Below are 19,498 nucleotides of genomic sequence, written 5' to 3' on the forward strand. Positions count from 1 at the left end.
CATTCCTTTCTCTCTCTCATCCCCTCTATTTCTCACACATGTATTCCTTCCCTCTCTTTGTCTTCCCATTACCGCCTCCATTCTCCTAACCTTTATTGACACTCATCTCTGAAGGGACCAACCGGAACTAAAAGTTCCTTTCATTTGGCATGCTAATTGAGGATGTCATGGACATTTCCTCATGGTGTGGAGGCTTCCCTTCCTCTGCTAATTACCTTGTACAAACTAGAATCTGATATAACGGATATGAGTCACAAATACAATTATTATGGGCTAACAAATACAGATTGAGATGCAGAGGATGAGTGACAGAATGAGAGCAAGAAAAAACTGAGAAAAGAGAGAGAGAGAGTGAGCATTTCACTGTTGCATACGGCGATGTGACAAATAACTTTTATTTGAAGATAGTTGTCAATTTACTGTAATTCATTCAAAGCAGGACAAAACTTCACACACACACACACACACACACACACCACACACACACACACACACACACACACACACACACACACACACACACACACACACACACACACACACACACACACACACACACACACACACACACACACACACACACACACACACACATCCATTCCCTCAGATACGGTAATGTCATTACTTGTGGTAATTATCCTCATTAGTGGCAGCAGCAGTAGAGCTCAGTGTGGCTAGTCTTCAAGACCCCACCCCAACCATCTCTCTCATTAGATCTCCCTTGACTGATGTACAATAATACTCATCTGTGCCATTTAACTTATAGTAATACACTCATAGAGCTAGTTGGCCAGCAGAATTGCATATTATGGGATGAATATCTTTGAATTGAACTAATATATCTACACCCAACAACTGTAATGTTTTTGATGCCTTTAACCATCGGCCTGAATGCCCTTCTGTTTAATGAAGCTTGGTGTGGAAAAGGAGTGGTCTGAGAGGAAACAGTGGTAGCAGAAGAGGAAGTGGTGTAGTGGGTACAGTTTGTTTTAATCGCTGTGGTACTATTTTCACAAGTATGTGGTACATTTTCACAACTCTTAGTACAAAACTCCAAACTGGTCACACTTGTATGTCTTTCAGTCAAAACCTGTCATTGTGCATTAATTTGGATTGGAAACACAATCATTGATTCAAAATCTAAGTTTATTGTGAAATGTAATGGCAACATTGGTTTAATCACCAAAACACAACATCATATCTTTTCAATTGAGTCGTTTTAACTACCAGTTAATCCAATAGCAAACAATGCRAGATACGTGTTTCAAATCRCCCTYAGAAGTGCTGAAAGTAATATGCTACAGTACTGTAAATTACAATAGCTTACATAGTTTTCACATTAGGCAATACTCTTACATTACCCCAAAAAATTTACAGAAAATGTATAATTTCCATAATGTCAATCCAATGTGTAATCGAAGGTGTAATCAATGAAGAATCCTCTACAATCATTCATGCAAAATTATATATTTTTTTCATTGTCTTTCCCTCGATCCTGACTAGTCTCCCAGTCCCTGTCGTTGAAAAACATCCCCACAGCATGATGCTGCCACCACCATGCTTCACCGTAGGGATGGTGTCAGGTTTCTTCCAGACGTGGCGCTTGGTATTGAGGTCAAAGAGTTCAATCTTGGTTTCATCAGACCAGAGAATCTTGTTTCTCATGGTCTGAGTCCTTTAGGTGCCTTTTGGCAAACTCCAAGAGGGCTGTCATGTGCCTTTTACTGAGGTGTGTCTTCCATCTGGCCACTCTACCAAAAATACCTGATTGGTGGAGTGCTGCAGAGATGGTTGTCCTTCTGAAAGGTTCTCCCATCTTCACAGAGAAACTCTGGAGCTCTGTCAGAGTAACCACTGGGTTCTTGGTCACCTCCCTGACCAAGGCCCTTCTCCCCCGACTGCTCAGTTTTGCCGGGCGGCCAGCTCTAGGAAGAGTGGTTCCAAACTTCTTCCATTTAAGATTGATGGAGGCCACTGTGTTCTTGGGGACCTTCAACGCTGCAGAAATGTTTTCAATTCCTTTGACCTCATGGCATGGTATTTGCTCTGACATTCACTGTCAACTGTGGGACMWWATATAGACAGGTGTGTGCCTCTCCAAATCATCTCCAATAAATTGAATTTACCACAGGTGGACTTAGAAACATCTCAAGGATGATATAGAATAGAAACAGGATGCACCTGAGCTCAATTTTGAGTCTCATAGCAAATGGTTCGAATACTTATGTATATAAGGTATTTCTGTTATTAGTTTTTTTATACATTTACTAAAAAGTCTAAAAACCTGTTTGTGCTTTGTCATTATGGGGTATTTGTCATGACTTCTGCCGAAGTCGGTCCCTCTCCTTGTTCGGGCTGTTTTCCGCGGTCGACGTCACCGACCTTCTAGGCATCGCTGATCCATTTTTCATTTTACATTGGTTTTGTCATGTCTTCCTTCACACCTGGTTCCAATCCCATCAATTACATGTTGTGTATTTAACCCTCTGTTTCCCCTCATGTCCTTGTTGGGGATTGTTTGATTGTATGTTATGTGCAAGTTATGTTCTGGTGTGCGACGGGTTTTGTACCCACTTTTATTATTTTGTATATTTTGTGTTTCGGGGTCTTGTGAGCACTTATTAACTTCTTTGGGACTGGGGGGCAGTATTGGGTAGCTTGGATAAAAAGGTGCCCAGAGTAAACTGCCTGCTACTCTGTCCTAAAAGCTAGAATATGCATATAATTAGTAGATTTGGATAGAAAACACTCTGACGTTTCTAAAACTGTTTGAATGATGTCTGTGAGTATAACAGAACTCATATGGCAGGCAAAAACCTGAGAAAAAATCCAACCAGGAAGTGGGAAATCTGAGGTTTGTAGTTTTTCAAGTCATTGCCTATCGAATATACAGTGTCTATGGGGTCATATTGCACTTCCTAAGGCTTCCACTAGATTTCAACAGTCTTTAGAACCTTGTTTGATGCTTCTACTGTGAAGGATGAGGGAATAAGAGCTGATTGAGTCAGGAGTCTGGCATGAGCTGATCACGCGCGCTCATGTGAGAGTTAGCTGCGTTCCAGCACATTTCTACAGACAAAGGAATTCTCCGGTTGAAACATTATTGAAGATTTATGTTAAAAACATCCTAAAGTTTGATTCTACACTTCGTTTGACATGTTTCTACGAACTGTAATATGACTTTTCGTCTGAACTTTSGCCTGGACTTGCCCGCGCCTCGTGAGTTTGGAATGTGTACTAAACGCGGGAACAAAAAGGAGGTATTTGGACATAAATGATGGACTTTATCGAACAAATCAAACATTTATTGTGGAACTGGGATTCTTGGGAATGCATTCTGATGAAGATCATCAAAGGTAAGTGAATATTTATAATGCTATTTCTGACTTCTGTTGACTCCACAACATTGCGGATATCTGTATGGCTTGTTTTGTTGTCTGAGYGCTGTACTCAGATTATTGCATGGTGTGCTTTTTCGGTAAAGCTTTTTTGAAATCTGACACAGCGGTTGCATTAAGGAGAAGTGAATCTAAAATTCCATGCATAACACTTGTATCTTTTAGCAATGTTTATTATGAGTATTTCTGTAAATTGATGTGCCTCTCTGCAAAATCCACCGGATGTTTTGGAACAACTGAACATAACGCGCCAATGTAAACTGAGATTTTTGGATATAAATATGAACTTTATCGAACAAAACATACATGTATTGTGTAAAATGAAGTTTTGTGAGTGTCATCTGATGAAGATCATCAAAGGTTAGTGATTCATTTTATCTCTATTTCTGCTTTTTGTGACTCCTCTCTTTGTCTGGAAAATGTTTTTCTGTGACTAGGTACTGACCTAACATAATCATTTGGTGTGCTTTCATCGTAAAGCCTTTTTGAAATCGAACACTGTTGCTGGATTTACAATAAGTTTATCTTTAAAATGGTGTAAAATACTTGTATGTTTGAGGAATTTTAATTATGGGATTTCTGTTGTTTTGAATTTGGCGCCTGCATTTTCACTGGCCGTTGTTGAGGTGGGACGCTTGCGTTCCGAATATCCCAGAGAGGTTAAACGACTCTGTTTATACCAAGTTCATTCTCCTGCGCTTGACTTCCCTGCCACCAGCACGCACCCATTACAGAATCACCGACCCAAACTATGGAGTCAGCAGGAGAAGGTACCCGGCTGCCGGCGCGGGATGGAACAGCAGAGCCCTGATCGACCATTACCGCTGCAAGTCTGCACGAGGACGTCCGTCGGGAGCTGGCCTGCAGAGACACCACCCTCACGTTTGACCAGCTGGTGGACCTGTCCATCCGGCTGGACAACCTGCTGGCTACTCGCGGACGTTCTGATCGGGGTCTGGTRGTTCCATCCTCCCGCACCCCCTCTCTGATACCCATGGAGCTGTGAGGGGCGGTGCGCAGGGAGACCGGAGGTGGTTCCCGTTCGTGCACCATCTGTGGCCGCAGAGGTCATACTGCCGGTCGGTTCCTCTGGGAATCGAGGCAGCAGGCAGGGTGCTCTGGTGTCACCCCAGGTGAGCCGGCACCATTCTCACCCAGAGCCCTCTGTTGCACATATGTTTATCTGTCACTTTCCCTGAGTTCTCCCCGCATTCCCAGCATAAGGCGCTCGTCGATTCAGGCGCGGCTGGGATTTTTATTGATAGAGCTTTAGCCTATAGTTTAGGGTCAGGGTTGATTAGGGAGGTAACCGCGCCGTTGGGCATGGTGACGCAGGGGGGTCATACGGAGAGAATTAGTCTCTTCCTTATTGACTCTCCTGCGTTTCCCGTGGTGCTGGGCCTACCCTGGTTAGCTTGTCATAACCCCACTGTTTCTTGGCCACAGAGGGGTCGCATGGGGTGGTCGCGAGAGTGCTCAGGTAGGTGTTTAAGGGTTTCCGTTGGTGCTACTACGGTGGAGAGTCCAGACCAGGTCTCCACCGTGCGCATTCCCCCTGAATATGCCGATTTGGCTCTCGCCTTCTCCAAAAAGAAGGCGACTCAATTACCACCTCATCGACGGGGCGATTGTGCGATAGATCTCCTGGTAGACGCTGCACTTCCCAGGAGTCACGTGTATCCCCTCTCACAGGCGGAGATGGAGGCTATGGAAACATATGTCTCCGAATTCCTGCGTCAGGGGTACATTCGGTCCTCCACTTCACCCGCCTCCTCGAGTTTATTTTTTGTGAAGAAGAAGGAGGGAGGTCTGCGCCCGTGTATTGACTATCGGGGTCTGAATCAGATCACTGTGAGGTATAGTTCCCCGCTACCGCTCATAGCTACAGCGATAGAGTCAATGCACGGGGCGCGCTTCTTCACCAAATTAGATCTCAGGAGCGCTTACAACCTGGTGCGTATCCGACAGGGAGACGAGTGGAAGACGGCTTTCAGTACCACCTCTGAGCACGGGTTGATGAATGCACCATCAGTCTTCCAAGCCTTTGTAGACAAGATTTTCAGGGACCTGCACGGGCAGGGTGTAGTGGTGTATTGATGACATTTTGATATACGCTACACACGCTGAGCATGTGTCCCTGGTGCGCAGAGTGTTTGGTCACCTGTTGGAGCATGACCTGTAAGTCAAGGCTGAGAAATGCCTGTTCTTCCAACAGTCCGTCTCCTTCTGAGGGTATCGTATTTCCACTACAGGGGTGGAGATGGAGAGTGACCTCATTGCAGCCGTGCGTAATTGGCCGACTCCCACCACGGTAAAGGAGGTGCAGCGGTTCTTAGGGTTTTCCAACTACTACCGGAGTAGTATTACTACCTCACTGCTGAAGGGGGCCCGGTGCACTTGCCGTGGTCAGCTGAGGCAGACAGGGCTTTTAGTCAACTGAGGGCTCTGTTTACCTCGGCTCCCGTGTTGGCCCATCCGGATCCCTCTTTGGCGTTCATAGTGGAGGTGGACGCGTCCGAGGCTGGGATAGGAGCTGTGCTCTCTCAGCGCTCGGGTATGCCATCGAAGCTCCGCCCCTGTGCCTTCTTCACGAAGAAGCTCAGCCCGGCGGAGCGAAACTATGATGTAGGGGGCCGGGAGCTGTTGGCTGTCGTCAAGGCCTTGAAGTCGTGGAGACATTGGCTTGAGGGGGCTAGACACCCTTTTCTCATCTGGACTGACCATCGCAATCTGGAGTACATCCGGACGGCGASGGGACTGAACCCTCGCCAGGCAAGGTGGGCCATGTTTTTCAGCCGTTTTGTGTTTACCCTTTCTTACAAACCAGGCTCCCAGAACGTTAAGGCAGACGCATTGTCCCGGCTGTATGACACAGAGGAGCGGTCCATGGATCCTGCTTTGGTGGCGCCGGTAGTGTGGGAGTTGAGCAGGCGTTACGTGCAGAGCCCGCTCCCCTCCAGTGTCCAGCTGCGCATCTGTACATTCCGTCTGCTGTCTGCGACCGGCTGATCTATTGGGCCCACACGTCACCCTCCTCTGGTCATCCTGGGATCGGTCGGACGGTGCGCTGTCTTAGTGGGAAGTACTGGTGGCCCACTTTGGCTAAGGATGTGAGGGTTTATGTTTCCTCCTGCTCAGTGTGCGCCCAGTGTAAGGCTCCTAGGCACCTGCCCAGAGGTAAGTTACAACCCTTACCCGTTCCACAACGGCCGTGGTCGCACCTGTCGGTAGATTTCCTGATCGATCTTCCTCCTTCACAGGGTAACACCACGATCCGTTTATACCAAGTTCGTTCTCCTGCGCCTGACTTCCCTGCCACCAGCACGCACCCATTACAGTATTGTGTGTAGATTGATGAGGAAATGTTTTTATTTCATCATTTTTAGAATAAGGCTGTGAACTAACAAAATGTGGGAAAAGTCAAGGGGTCTGAATCCTTCCCGAATGCACTGTATGTCTTTGTTGATGAAGATGAATACTCGGCGCCGTGGGCGGAACCTCATTGGCCAACGGGCGATTGTCCAAGTGCCTGGACAAAGTTCAAGTGCCTGGACACACATCCATGCGTGCAGCTATCTCTGAAGATGGTGTGGTAGTACGTAGGCCATTACTTGTATCCTACAAAACTGCACACCTCATTGTGTTTCCCAATGAGCAGGCCTAACAAGGGGAAGGATTAACTTATGTTATTGTGTGGTAGAATGTCAGGTTCCACAATGCAGACGTGGTACACGCATGGTTACGGGCCCATCCCCAATTCGTGACCCTATACAGTACATGCCCCAAAACTCTCCTTCCTCAACCGTATTGAGGATTTCTTTTCAGCATGGAGGTGGAAGGTGTACGATCACCATCCCCATGAGCGTGCCACCCTTTCTATTGACAATGGATGAGGCATGCGACAACATCAATGCAGACCAATGTCAAGCTTGGATTCACCATGCCAAAATATTGTTCCCGAGGTGCATGAACAATTCACTGTGATGTGGATGAGAATTTATGGCCAAATGCACAAAACAGGCTTGATGCAAATTAACGCTTGCTAAACGTTATGTTTCATTTTCATTCATTTAATTTGTTGCATTTAATTTCTTCCTTTTGATTACAGACRGTACACCTATGTTTTTGATTACAGACAGTACWCCTATGWTTTTGATTACAGACAGTACACCTATGTTTTTGATTACAGACAGTACACCTATGTTTTTGATTACAGACAGTACACCTATGTTTTTGATTACAGACAGTACACCTATGTTTTTGATTACAGACAGTACACCTATGTTTTTAATTACAGACAGTACACCTATGTTTTTTTGCATGACTGATTATTGAGGATGTCTTCATTGATCACACCTTTGACTACACATTTCTGTCAATTTTTTTGGGTAATGTAAGWGTATTGCCTAATGTGAAAACTRTGTAAKCTAYTGTAATTTACAGTACTGTAGCATATTACTTTCAGCACTTCTRAGGGTGATTTGAAACACGTATCTCGCATTGTTTGCAATTGGATTAACTGGTAGTTAAAACGACTCAATTGAAAAGATATCATTATGTTGTTTTGGTGATTAAACCAATGTTCTCATTACATTTCACAATAAACATATGTTGAATCAATGGTTATGTGGTGAGAGATGTTTACAATCCAAATGAATGCACAATGACAGGTTTTGAATGAAAGACCGGCTCCGTTACAAGTGTGACCAGTTTGGAGTTTTGTAATAAGAGTTATGGAAATGTACCACATACTTGTGAAAATAGTACCACAGTGAAAAAATATATAATGCAATCCAATAACGGCTAATAACAGTAAAGCAAATAATTAAAATGCCAAATAACATTTGTAATTAATGTATTATAAACAAGAAATAAGAATACATGTAAAAAGCTATCTCTAAGGGTGTGTATACATTCTTACCACCTAAAAAGTCAAAGCTGTGTGTGTGAGTGAGTGTGTGTGTGTGTGTGTGTGTGTCTCCCTGCATGTGTGTATTTACAGAATCTGTGTGTCTGTTTGTCTGTGGATCAGCCATTTACAATCTCACAGATCCATATCGACTCTGTGTTGCATGCTAGGTCATTCCAGTTCTTCAACACAGACTGGGTATGGTAATAAAGGTTGACACAGTCCTCTCCATTCACAGCTCCATCATTAGGCTCTTCAGTAAACCAAAACCTACAAACCATACTGATGTTACATTTCAACTCATCCCAAATCATGTGTTAAAAATACTTTGACTGTGCCGGAGGCTGGTCAAGAGATGGTTTAATAATACATTTAAAAAATGATGTTATGAGAAAACGTTACTATCTCTTACGCTGTGGTCAGTGGGGTTCCGTCCACCCATTTCCAGGTCCCCTCAGAATCCTTGTCGGTCAGACCAATCCAGGGCTTGTTGTTTCAGTTTGACTGATAAACACCTTGGAAGAAAGCAACAGTTACATCATGATACAACAGGCAGGCAGGCAGGCAATCTCTCTCTCTCTCTCTCTCTCTCTCTCTCTCTTCTCTCTCTCTCTCTCTCTCTTCTCTTCTCTTCTCTCTCTCTCCTCTCTCTGTCTCTCTCTCCTCTCTCTCTCTCTCTCTCTCTCTGTGTCTCTCTCTCTCTCTCTCTCTCTCTGTGTCTCTCTCTCTCTCTGTGTCGCTCTCTCTCTCTCTTGTCGTCTCCCTCTCTCTTCCCTCTCTCTCTCTCCTCTCTCTCTCTCTCTCTCTCTTCTCTCTCCTCTCTCTCGCAGTGCATGCTGGGTGTTTTTGGAGTTTGAGTGTTTGGTGTGGAAAGCTCTATCCTAACTAACTTTCTTGATTCCTTTCTTTACATGTTATTTTCTATGGTGGAGGGTTAATGCAATATTTGTTTTAGCGGTATCCAAAGTTTTTTTTCAAAGTTAGGGTGGAAGAGGACAGAGAAACTTTCCTGGGGTTTGGAAGTTGTGGTGTGCGCGATGGCTTCTCAGCCTAGCGCGGAGGAGACGCTGTCTATACAGCATGGATTCAGGTGTGTTCCTGAGAACGGAGTTAAGGTGGAGGAGGTTCTGCTCGCGGTCGGTGAACAGGTAGGAGCTGAGTTTATACATTCTGCTTCTAGAATGAACAAAGCTGTGGTTGTGTTCATGAAAAGGGCTAATTTGGTTGGTAGGCTAATTGCTAGCGGAATATTTGTAAGGGATGTGTTGGTGTCAATTTCACCTCTCTCTACCCCTTCAACAAGAGTTTGTAGTGGCAAATTTGCCTCCGTTTATTAGGGATGATCAAATTAGGAAAGAGCTGAGTCGTTTTGGTAAGTTTGCTAGCGGTTTCCGTGTACTGTCAGCAGGGTTTCAGGCAGATGCCGTTAAACACGTGTTTCGTTCCGGAGGCAAGTGTTTATGTTTCTGAACAACAACGAGCAACAGCTAAATGTGCACTTTAAAGTGAGACATGGGGGAGGCTCTATGCAGGTTTTGCCAGCACAGATAGTCTACGGTGTTTTGAATGTGGGGATTTGGGGCACAAGAGTTTTGCGTGCCCACACAAAGGCCGTAGAAAAGGTGAGGGTACAAGCGCCAGTGGGGGAATCGAGGTCAAAGTGCAGGGGTAAGGAGATGCAGACAGCAGAGGCTGGACCTAGTCAGGTTAGAGATGGTGGGGTAGATGAGGCTGGGCCTAGTCAGGCTAGAGATGGTGGGGTAGCTGTAGCTGAGTTTAGTCAGGCTAGAGATGGTGGGGTAGTGGAGGATGGGTCTAGTCAGGCTAGAGATGGTGGGGAAGCAGAGGCCGGGTCTAGTCAGGCTAGAGATGGTGGGGTAGCTGAGGCTGGGCCTAGTTATGCTATGGAGGGTGCTGGGTCTAGGCAGGATATGGATGGTGGTATAGCAGAGGGCTGAGTCTAGTCAGGCTATGGATGGTGGGGTAGCTGAGGCTGGCCCTAGTCATGCTATGGAGGGTGGGTAGCTGAGGCTGGCCCTAGTCATGCTATGGAGGGTGGTGTAGATGATACTGGGTCTAGTCAGGTTATTCTAGTGGATGAGGAGAGTATAGTGGGGAAGTGTAAGAGATTAGGGGGGGAGGAGGAGGGTGTCAAGCGGAAAAGGAAAAAGGGTGTGGAAAAGGCACCATGGAAATGTTGCCTGTTGCTGTGGGTGAGGCCCTAACCAGAGAGAAAGAGCAGGTGGTCAGGGTGGGAGATAGAGAAGAGGAGGAAAGTGAGTCTGAGGAAGAGGATGAGGAGTTATTTTTTTCAGACTCCTCTTCAATTGGCCGGAGCTGACAGCCAGTCAACCAGAGGGGTCTAAGTAACGTTGAGAGAACTGACAAGGTTCCTGAATGAGACTAAGGGGAAAAAGTTAATCTTGAGGCTTTTTTTCCTGATCCTAGAAAGTTTGTAAGATCAGTACAACATGCTATGAGAAATGAGGGGCATGGTGTCCTCTCACCCAAGAAACGGTTAGGTTGAGGAAGTGGGTCACAACAGTGCGTAAAGGTTTACCTTCAGACACTGTTAAAATGTTTAATTTCTTTCTGACACTGGGGCTTTTTGAGCTTTGCTATTGGTCTATTTCTCTGCTGGCTTTTCTCCCACTTGTTATGGAGACTCTTCGGTAGGCTCGCTTATATAAAATGGCGCCAGAGATGCGGGAAAGAGGAGTGTGTTGGGTGAATATGTAAAACAAAAAAAGTACATGTGTTATTTCTGCAGGAGACGCATAGTGATGTGGTGAATGAAGTTGATTGGGGGCTCTGGTGGAAAGGGGCAAGTGTGTTGAGCCATGGGACAAATCTTAGTGCAGGGTGGCAGTCCTTTTTGCACCGGGTCTGTCTGTAAAAATTTGCTCCTCAAAGGAAGTGTGTAAGGGTAGGTTGCTTGTTGTTAAAGCAGAAATTAACAGCATGGGTTTTGTTTTTATAAATGTGTATGCGCCTAACACAGGGAGAGAAAGAGGGGTTCTATTTGGGAGTCTTAGACAGGAACTCTCACAAGTAGCGCCTGAGGAGACGCTGGTGATCGGAGGTGACGGGAACTGTACAATGGATTTTACAAAAGACAGAAATGGGGAAGAGCCTCATTCAGTGTCAGTGGGAGTGTTAGGGGACATCATTAATCAGTTTGACCTAGTGGATGTTTGGAGAACTAAACATCCAAACACAAGACAGTATACATGGGTGAAGGTTTTTTGGGGCTAGGTGAGTGCAGCCCGACTTGATCGTTTTTACATATCTAGGAATCAGAGCAATAGGCTGCTGGGCGCTACATTCTCCCAGTGGGGTTTTCGGAACCATCAATAACCATGGCTCGGCTGTCTATTTCACCAGGGCCCCGGCAGGCATCTTATTGGAAGTTCAATGTAAAGCTCTTACAAGATGCCACTTTTTGCTCAGTTTTCCAAGACCTTTTGGGAAAGGTGGGGGCAGCGAAGAGAGGAGTATGAGTCTCTGAGTCAATGGTGGGATGTGGGGAAAGTGCAGATTATTCGGCTTTTCTGTCAACAGTACACAGCTCTCCTATCATCAGAGGCTAGGAGAGTATTGGGGGAACTAGAGCGGTGTATTAGTGGGATGGAGGTAGAGATGGTGGGGCAAGGCAATGTAGGCCTCCAGGCTAATTTAGCCGAATTAACGTAGGGACCTGGGCAGTTTTTTTCCAGGTTAAAGCAAAGGGAGCACTTGTAAGAGCTAGGTTCTCCATGCTCAGGAGATGGATGCTCCCAGCTCCTTCTTCTTTGGTTTGGAAAGACAGAGCAGTGAAGCCAAGGGTAATGCATTGTCCTACGGCTGTCTGATGGGCGGTGACCTCTGTGGTGGGGGAGATGCGGGAGCGGACTGTGGAGTTTTATACTGAATTGTATAGGGCAGAAACTGTGTGATCCTATGTGTGCTCAGGTCTTGTTCGCGGACTCCCTAAGCTCTCTCGGGCAACAGAGGGATGAAATGGACATTCCTCTGTTGTCACATGAACTGGCAGAGGCCGTAACCCAGATGTCCCCCGGTCGTGCACCGGGGGTCGATGGACTCCCAGTGGAGTTTTACAAAAAAATTCTGGGGAATAATTGGACAGGACTTCTTTTGCGTCTTGCGTGAATGCATCGGGGTAGGAGAGTTGCCGATGAGCTGCCGTCGGGCGGCTCTGACTCTCCTGCCCAAAAAAGGGGACTTTGTGAACTTAAGAACTGGAGGCCTGTGGCATTACTCTGTGCGGACTACAAGATTTTGCCAAGGTCCTCTCTAACACGCTGAAGTCCCATCTGGACTCTATAATACACAAGGACCAGACATATTGTGTACCGGACGCTCAATCACGGACAACTTGTTCTTGATTAGGGACATGTTGGACTTGTCGAGAGGTTCTAATGTGAACTTTGGACTGGTCTCTTTAGATCAAGAGAAGGCTTTTGATAGAGTGGAATCATGAGTATCTGTTTAATGTGATGTCTGTGTTTGGGTTTGGGAAGAGTTTTGTGACCTGTGTGAAGCTGTTGTATGCTGGGGTGTCATGTATGGTTAAGGTGGGAGGGGGGCTCAGTAGGCCAGTCTGGGTGAGACGGGGCATTAGACAAGGATGCCCTCTATCTGGGCAGCTATACACACTAGCCATTGAGCCTTTTTTAGGACTGCTACGCAGGAGACTGCAGGGAGTGTGCTGGACAGGCATGGGTGTGGTGACAGGAATAGCAGTCTCAGCATACGCAGATGATGTTTCTGTGATGGTCAGGGATGGGCAAGATATGCAGGAACTAGAGACCAGTCTGAAGGTGTACAGGGGAGCTTCATCAGCTAAGTAAACTGGGGAAAGAGCAAAGCTCTGTTATGTGGGGCATGGGGGGATAGGCTCCTCCTCTGCTTCCAGGGGGTTTGCAGTGGGGTTGTGAAGGGCTTAAAGTGTTGGGGGTGTACCTGGCTCGGAGAGGTGGGTCAGGAAGAACTGGGAGGGGCTGTCACAGGCAGTGGTGTCAAGACTGGCCAGGTGGAGGTGGCTCCTATCCCAAGTGTCATATAGGAGGGAGGGTGCTGATAATTAACACACCTGGTGGCATCTTCCTTGTGGCATAAACTGGCTGTCCTCAACCCCCCCGCCGGTCTGCTTGCAGACCTGCAACGCAAGCTGGTGGATTTCTTTTGGTCGGGACATCACTGGCTGAAGGCAGCAGTGTTGTACATGACCGTCCACGAAGGAGGACAGGGCCTGGTGGAACTGGAGAGCAGGATGGCTGCTTTCCGGCTAAGGCGGTGCAGAGACTGCTGTATCATACCGATGTTGGCTGGAGGAACCAGCATGCGCAATGCTGAGGAGAGCTGGTGGATTAGGGTTGGACCGGCAGCTGTTCCTCATGAAGCTGGGAGAGGCTGAGTACAGCAGGTCTCTCAGAGTTTTACTCTGCGGTGCTGAGGGCCTGGCAGCTGCTAAGGCCCATACGAGAAGGGGGTGGGAGCCTGGGCAGTGGGTGTGGGAGGAGCCTATTTTCCACAACCCAGCCATCCCTTTGAGATCGGTTCAGTCTGCCACCTGCAGAGGCAACTGATGGCAGGGGGTTTACGAAGGCTAGGTGACCTGAGACTGCTGGGAGAGGAGGGGTGGAAAACCCCGGAGGTCTTGGCGCAACAAACAGGAATAACGTCTCTAAGACTGTTGGAGAGATTCCTGGAGGAGGTCCAGGAGGCACTGTCTGAGCAGGTAGGGGGTGTTTGAGAGGCCAAAGGGAGAGGGGCCACCAATGTTTCCGCCACTGCAGTGTGACGGCAAGAAGACTGGAGACTGGCAAGGGGGTCTGGAGGACTTGTTAGATTTTAACACTCCGAGCCTGGGGGAATTTGAGGGGGTGGGGGTAAAGCTCTCTACAACTCTGCGTTAAGGTTAGGAACATTAGAAGTCTAACAGGAGTGAAGGCACATCAGTGGCAGGGGGTATGTGGGGCGGAGAGTATGGTGGGTTTTAGGATGGAGGGCGGCTCTACAAACCCCCAGTACCAAAGAGGTCAGGGGACCTCCAGCTGGAGGGTTCTTCATGGAGCCCTGGCCACTAACAGCTGGTTGGCACGTGTTGATCCGGGAATTGGGCAGGGGTGCCTTTCTGTCAAATGAATGAAACTGTGATTCATGTGTTTTCTGTGTTGCAACCAGGTTAATGCCATTAATGTCTCTGTTGGAATGTCTGTGTGAGAGGTTGGGGGTGGTTTTTGCTGTTGGGATGTTTATAATGGGATACAGGTATTCGAGTAAGGAGAAAGAAAAATGGTTTTGTTGATTTTTCCTGTTTGGCTCAGGCAAAATTAGCTATTTGGCTAACAAGGAGAAACAGGGTCAAAGGTGGGGGGATAACAGACCCTTTACTATTGTTTAATGGGATGGTCTCTGCGCGCCTTAGGGTTGAGTTTGAGTTCTATAAACTGATCAAATGTGTGGAGATGTTTGAGGAGATATGGTGTGTTGGGGGGGCTGTCTGTATTGCTGGGGAAGATGTTTTGGATATACGGTTGTAGGAGAGGGTATTGTTTTTGTGTATGGTGATGTTGGTTTGTATCATGTGGTAGATGGAAAGGTGAGTATGGTACATGTATGCAGTACAGGATATATTTTATTTTTTTTATTTTTAGGGGGGGGTGAGTGTTAAATGAAATGAGAATGTTTCAATAAAGAAAGACAAAAAGTCAAAGTCTCTCTGTGTCTCTGTGTCTCTCTTTGTCTCTGTCTCTCTCTCTCTCTGTCTCTCTCTCTGTCTTTCTGTGTCTCTCTCTCTGTCTTTCTGTGTTTCTCTCTCTCTCTGTCTCTCTCTCTCTGTCTCTCTGTGTCTGTCTCTCTCTGTCTCTCTGTCTCTCTGTCTCTGTCTCTGTCTCTGTCTCTGTCTCTGTCTCTGTCTCTGTCTCTGTCTCTCTCTCTCTCTCTCTTTCGCTCTCTCTCACTCACCTGTTCCTCTTCGCTGTTTATGACTGCCAGGTCCGCTCCTCTTTTCAGACAGTCCTGTCTGCTGTCTTCCCAAGTTTTATACTCGTTGGAGATGTAGTACAAGCTGGAGTTAAACTTCCTCCATTCTTTCACACAGAGACCAGGAGAAAACATGAAAACATGAAAGTGCTTTCTACAATATGACAGACTCTAACTACCAATTGGGTAGAAAAATGGGTAAAAAGTAAAAAAAATATATACAGTTGAAGTAGGAAGTTTACATACACCTTAGCCAAATACATTTAAACTCAGTTTTTCACAATTACTGACGTTTAATCAGAGTAAAAATTCCCTGTCTTAGGTCAGTTAGGATCCTCACTTTATTTTAAGAATGTGAAATGTCAGAATAATAGTAGAGAGAATTATTTCTTTCAGCTTTTATTTCTTACATCACATTCCCAGTGGGTAAGAAGTTTACATACACTCAATTAGTATTTGATAGCAAAGCCTTTAAATTGTTTAACTTGGGTCAAACATTTCGGGTAGCCTTCCACAAGCTTCCCACAATAAGTTGGGTGAATTTTGGCCCATTCCTCCTGACAGAGCTGGTGTAACTGAGTCAGGTTTGTAGGCCTCCTTGCTCGCACACACTTTTTCAGTTCTGCCAACAAATGTTCTATGGGATTGAGGTCAGGGCTTTGTGATGGCCACTCCAATACCTTGACTTTGTTGTCCTTAAGCCATTTTGCCACAACTTTGGAAGTATGCTTGRGGTCATTGTCCATTTGGAAGACCCATTTGCGACCAAGCTTTAACTTCCTGACTGATCTCTTGAGATGTTGCTTCAATATATCCACATAATTTTCCTCCCTCATGATGCCATCTATTTTGTGAAGTGCACCAGTCCCTCCTGCAGCAAAGCACCCCCACAGCATGATGCTGCCACCCCCGTGCTTCACGGTTGGGATGGTGTTATTTGGCTTGCAAGCCTCCCCCTTTTTCCTCCAAACATAATGATATTCATTATGGCCAAAACGTACGATCTTTATCCACATGTGCAGTTGCAAACCGTAGTCTGGCTTTTTCATGGCAGTTTTGGAGCAGTGGCTTCTTCCTTGCTGAGCGGCCTTTCAGGTTATGTCGATATAGGACTCGTTTTACTGTGGATATAGATACTTTTGTACCTGTTTCCTCCAGCATCTTCACAAGGTCCTTTGCTGTTGTTCTGGGATTGATTTGCACTTTTTGCACCAAAGTAAGTTCATCTCTAGGAGACAGAAATGCGTCTCCTTCCTGAGCGGTATGATGGCTGCGTGGTCCCATGGTGTTTATACTTGCGTACTATTGTTTGTACAGATGAACATATACCTTCAGGCATTTGGAAATTGCTCCCAAGGATGAACCAGACTTGTAAAGGTCTACAATTAATTTTCTGAGGTCTTGGCTAATTTCTTTTGATTTTCCCATGATGTCAAGCAAAGAGGCACTGCGTTTGAAGGTAGGCCTTGAAATAAATCCACAGGTACACCTCTAATTTACTCAAATTATGTCAATTAGCCTATCAGAAGCTTCTAAAGCCATAACATAATTTTCCGGAATTTTCCAAGCTGTTGAAAGGCACAGTCAACTTAGTGTATGTACTTCTGACCCACTGGAATTGTGATACAGTGAAATAATCTGTCAGTAAACAATTGTTGGAAAAATTCCTTGTGTCATGCACAAAGTAGATGTCCTAACTGACTTGTCAAAACTATAGCTTGTTAACAAGACATTTGCGGAGTGGTTGAAAATGTATTTTTAATGATTCCAACCTAAGTGTATGTAAACTTCCGACTTCAACTGTATATTCATAATTTTTTWAACTATTGACTTCAATATTAACAGATGACAAATAAAAAGCAAACGCACAGAAAGTTGAGAACAATAGTAGTTGTGTCCAAAGTATTCATACCCATTGATTTGTTCCCCATTTTGTTGCCTGAATAAAATAAAAAATTCTCAGCCATCTACACAAAATACCCCATAATGACAAATATACGGCTTTTTCTTTGCAACTCTGCCTAGAAGGGCAGCGTCCTGGAGTCGCCTCTTCACTGTTGACGTTGAGACTGGTGTTTTGCGGGTACATTTTAATGAAGCTGCCAGTTGAGGACTTGTGAGGTGTCTGTTTCTCAAACTAGACACTCTAATGTACTTGTCCTCTTGCTCAGTTGTGCACTGGGGCCTCCAACTCCTCCTTCTATTCTGGTTAGAGCCAGTTTGCGCTGTTCTGTGATGGGAGTAGTACCCAGTGTTGTGCGAGATCTTCAGTTTCTTGGTAATTTCTCGCATGGAATAGCATTCATTTCTCTGAATAAGAATAGACTGACGAGTTTCAGAAGAAAGGTCTTTAACACTGACACGCACACACTTGACACTTTATTACTCACTTAGCTCGGGGAACTTGTCTCTCTCTTTAGTCAGGTTGTTGTAACTGGTCTCTAACCATTTTATCTGTTCCTCCAAGAAGTTAGCTGGAATAATACAGAGAAGCTGTGGTTGAGTTTGCTGAAAGAAGCTGTGTGTTTCTTATTTCATCAGTGGACAGAACATATGCTTATTATTTGAGAACTTCAGAAAGGTTACATTCCACATTACTGTCCTGCTTAATGAATCTGTATCTTTTAATGTCTTAATTTTGCTATCTAGCTATAGAGTTTATAATTCTAAAAGCACACTATAAACAGAATGGGCCTGAGTAACAGGAAGTTTACTTTGGGCACGTCAGACAGGAAGTGGAGAAAAATAGACCCTAGCCTGAAGAAGTTAATTAATGAATCTGTATATTTTAATGTCTTAATTTTGCTATCTAGCTATAGAGTATATAATTCTAAAAGCACACTATAAACAGAAGTCATTAAACTCACAGTGGGCAAGACGCAAGGAGATGTTCAGAGTGACTTGCAGAACACACATCAGCCCAAAGCTGACACCAAACAGTATATATAGCATTTTACCTGCAAGAAATGAAGACCAACAAACATTTAACCTGGTTGTGCCCCAAACTGCACCCTATTCTCTATGTAGTGCACTACTTTTTACCAGGGCACATAGGGCTTGGGTCAAAATTAATGCACCACATAGGGGATATGGTTGCATTTGGGGACACAGCCCCTGCATCAGTGAACATGGTTGGAGTGGAGTTACTGACTTCAAAAACTCATAGGGCCGGTTTATCAGACCCAGATTATGCTTTAGTATTTCACCTAAAAAACAAAGGATATACATTTTTAATCCAGGATTTTTAATCTGTGTCTGGGCMACCAGCCCATGGTTTTTAGTCTTCATTTATTTTTTGACAATGAATTCAATACTGACTTCACAAATACAAGGAAAAGAAGAAAGAACAGCAATGTATTGGAAAATATTACAACCTACATCCATTTTACAATGCTAGGGAATCTGGACCTTCTATAGCAAGAAAGTTTTGGGGATGCAAGGACTGTGGTTCAAATATTTCACCTTCCCATTTTAGCAGCCAACAAACACAATTGTGTAGGCTACAGTGCAATTGCTCTCTTACCCGATTTTTGGACTGCCTCTGCCTCTTTTTTTGCTGTGTTTGTCTTCCTATTGACATAGTTTGCCGAATCCTCAGAAAGGTTTGTTTCAACCTCAATGATTTCAGAATCCCCTGCACTGACAGACACGGCCATCTTTGTTATCTTGGTTTGTGTGTATCTGAATGTTACAGTGTGTTTCTCTACACTGAAATGTACCGCTCTGTGTGTGGGAGTTTTAACCCATCTAAATGCAGGAAGCTGTCATATCAGACGGGGGGAACTAAGTGCACGTAGGCTTAGCCTACATGCAAAGGTTTAGGCTTAGATTTACCATGAGATGAGGCTGAAATGAGTTGTGTGATATTTAACTTTAGAATTTGATTGTACAAAGTATACTGACTGAACAGTGATCATCATTTTGTCCAACATCTACACACATTGAACCTTTACTTATTCTGAGAAAAAAAATCTAACACAAGAGGACACAGTTCTGCAATGGCAACATCTTGACAATTCTTTGGTACAATTCCACAGACTTCTATTTGACATAAAGTGCTCTATTTTCGGCTGGTGTTAATCCAGCGCAATTGTCAAATGCATGCTAGTTTACAATCTCGAACTGTTAAAGCTGCAATATGTAACTTTTTGGGTGACAGGACCAAATTCACATTGAAATGTGAGTTATAGATCTGTCATTCTCA

General features: G+C 45.1%; 1 protein-coding gene across 1 annotated transcript; it reads right to left on the bottom strand.

Annotated features, from left to right (window-relative positions):
* Positions 1–3,479: 3,479 nt before the first annotated feature.
* On the bottom strand, positions 3,480–19,007 carry LOC111968822 (C-type lectin domain family 4 member A-like). The gene is made up of 6 exons (XM_023994710.2): positions 18,818–19,007; positions 18,162–18,251; positions 17,685–17,768; positions 15,277–15,401; positions 8,720–8,822; positions 3,480–8,577 (listed from the first exon to the last, which is right to left on the bottom strand). Exons 1-5 carry the CDS (start codon positions 18,948–18,950, stop codon positions 8,778–8,780), a joined length of 477 nt encoding a protein of 158 aa, XP_023850478.1. The 5' UTR covers positions 18,951–19,007; the 3' UTR covers positions 3,480–8,577; positions 8,720–8,777.
* Between the last annotated feature and the right edge of the window lie 491 nt (positions 19,008–19,498).

Source organism: Salvelinus sp. IW2-2015, linkage group LG9 (genome assembly GCF_002910315.2).
Source record: "Salvelinus sp. IW2-2015 linkage group LG9, ASM291031v2, whole genome shotgun sequence".
Classification (NCBI taxonomy): Eukaryota; Metazoa; Chordata; class Actinopteri; order Salmoniformes; family Salmonidae; genus Salvelinus; species Salvelinus sp. IW2-2015.

What these genes read in the sequence shown, in the direction of transcription:
- LOC111968822 (XM_023994710.2), bottom strand. Translation starts at nt 18,950, where the DNA reads ATGGCCGTGTCTGTCAGTGCAGGGGATTCTGAAATCATTGAGGTTGAA. An exon ending in AGACAAGTTCCCCGAGCTAA is followed by an intron (nt 15,402 to 17,684) that starts GTGAGTAATAAA and finishes TCTGTGTGAAAG; the next exon opens with AATGGAGGAAGTTTAACTCC. An exon ending in TAAACAGCGAAGAGGAACAG is followed by an intron (nt 8,823 to 15,276) that starts GTGAGTGAGAGA and finishes CTTTCTTCCAAG; the next exon opens with GTGTTTATCAGTCAAACTGA.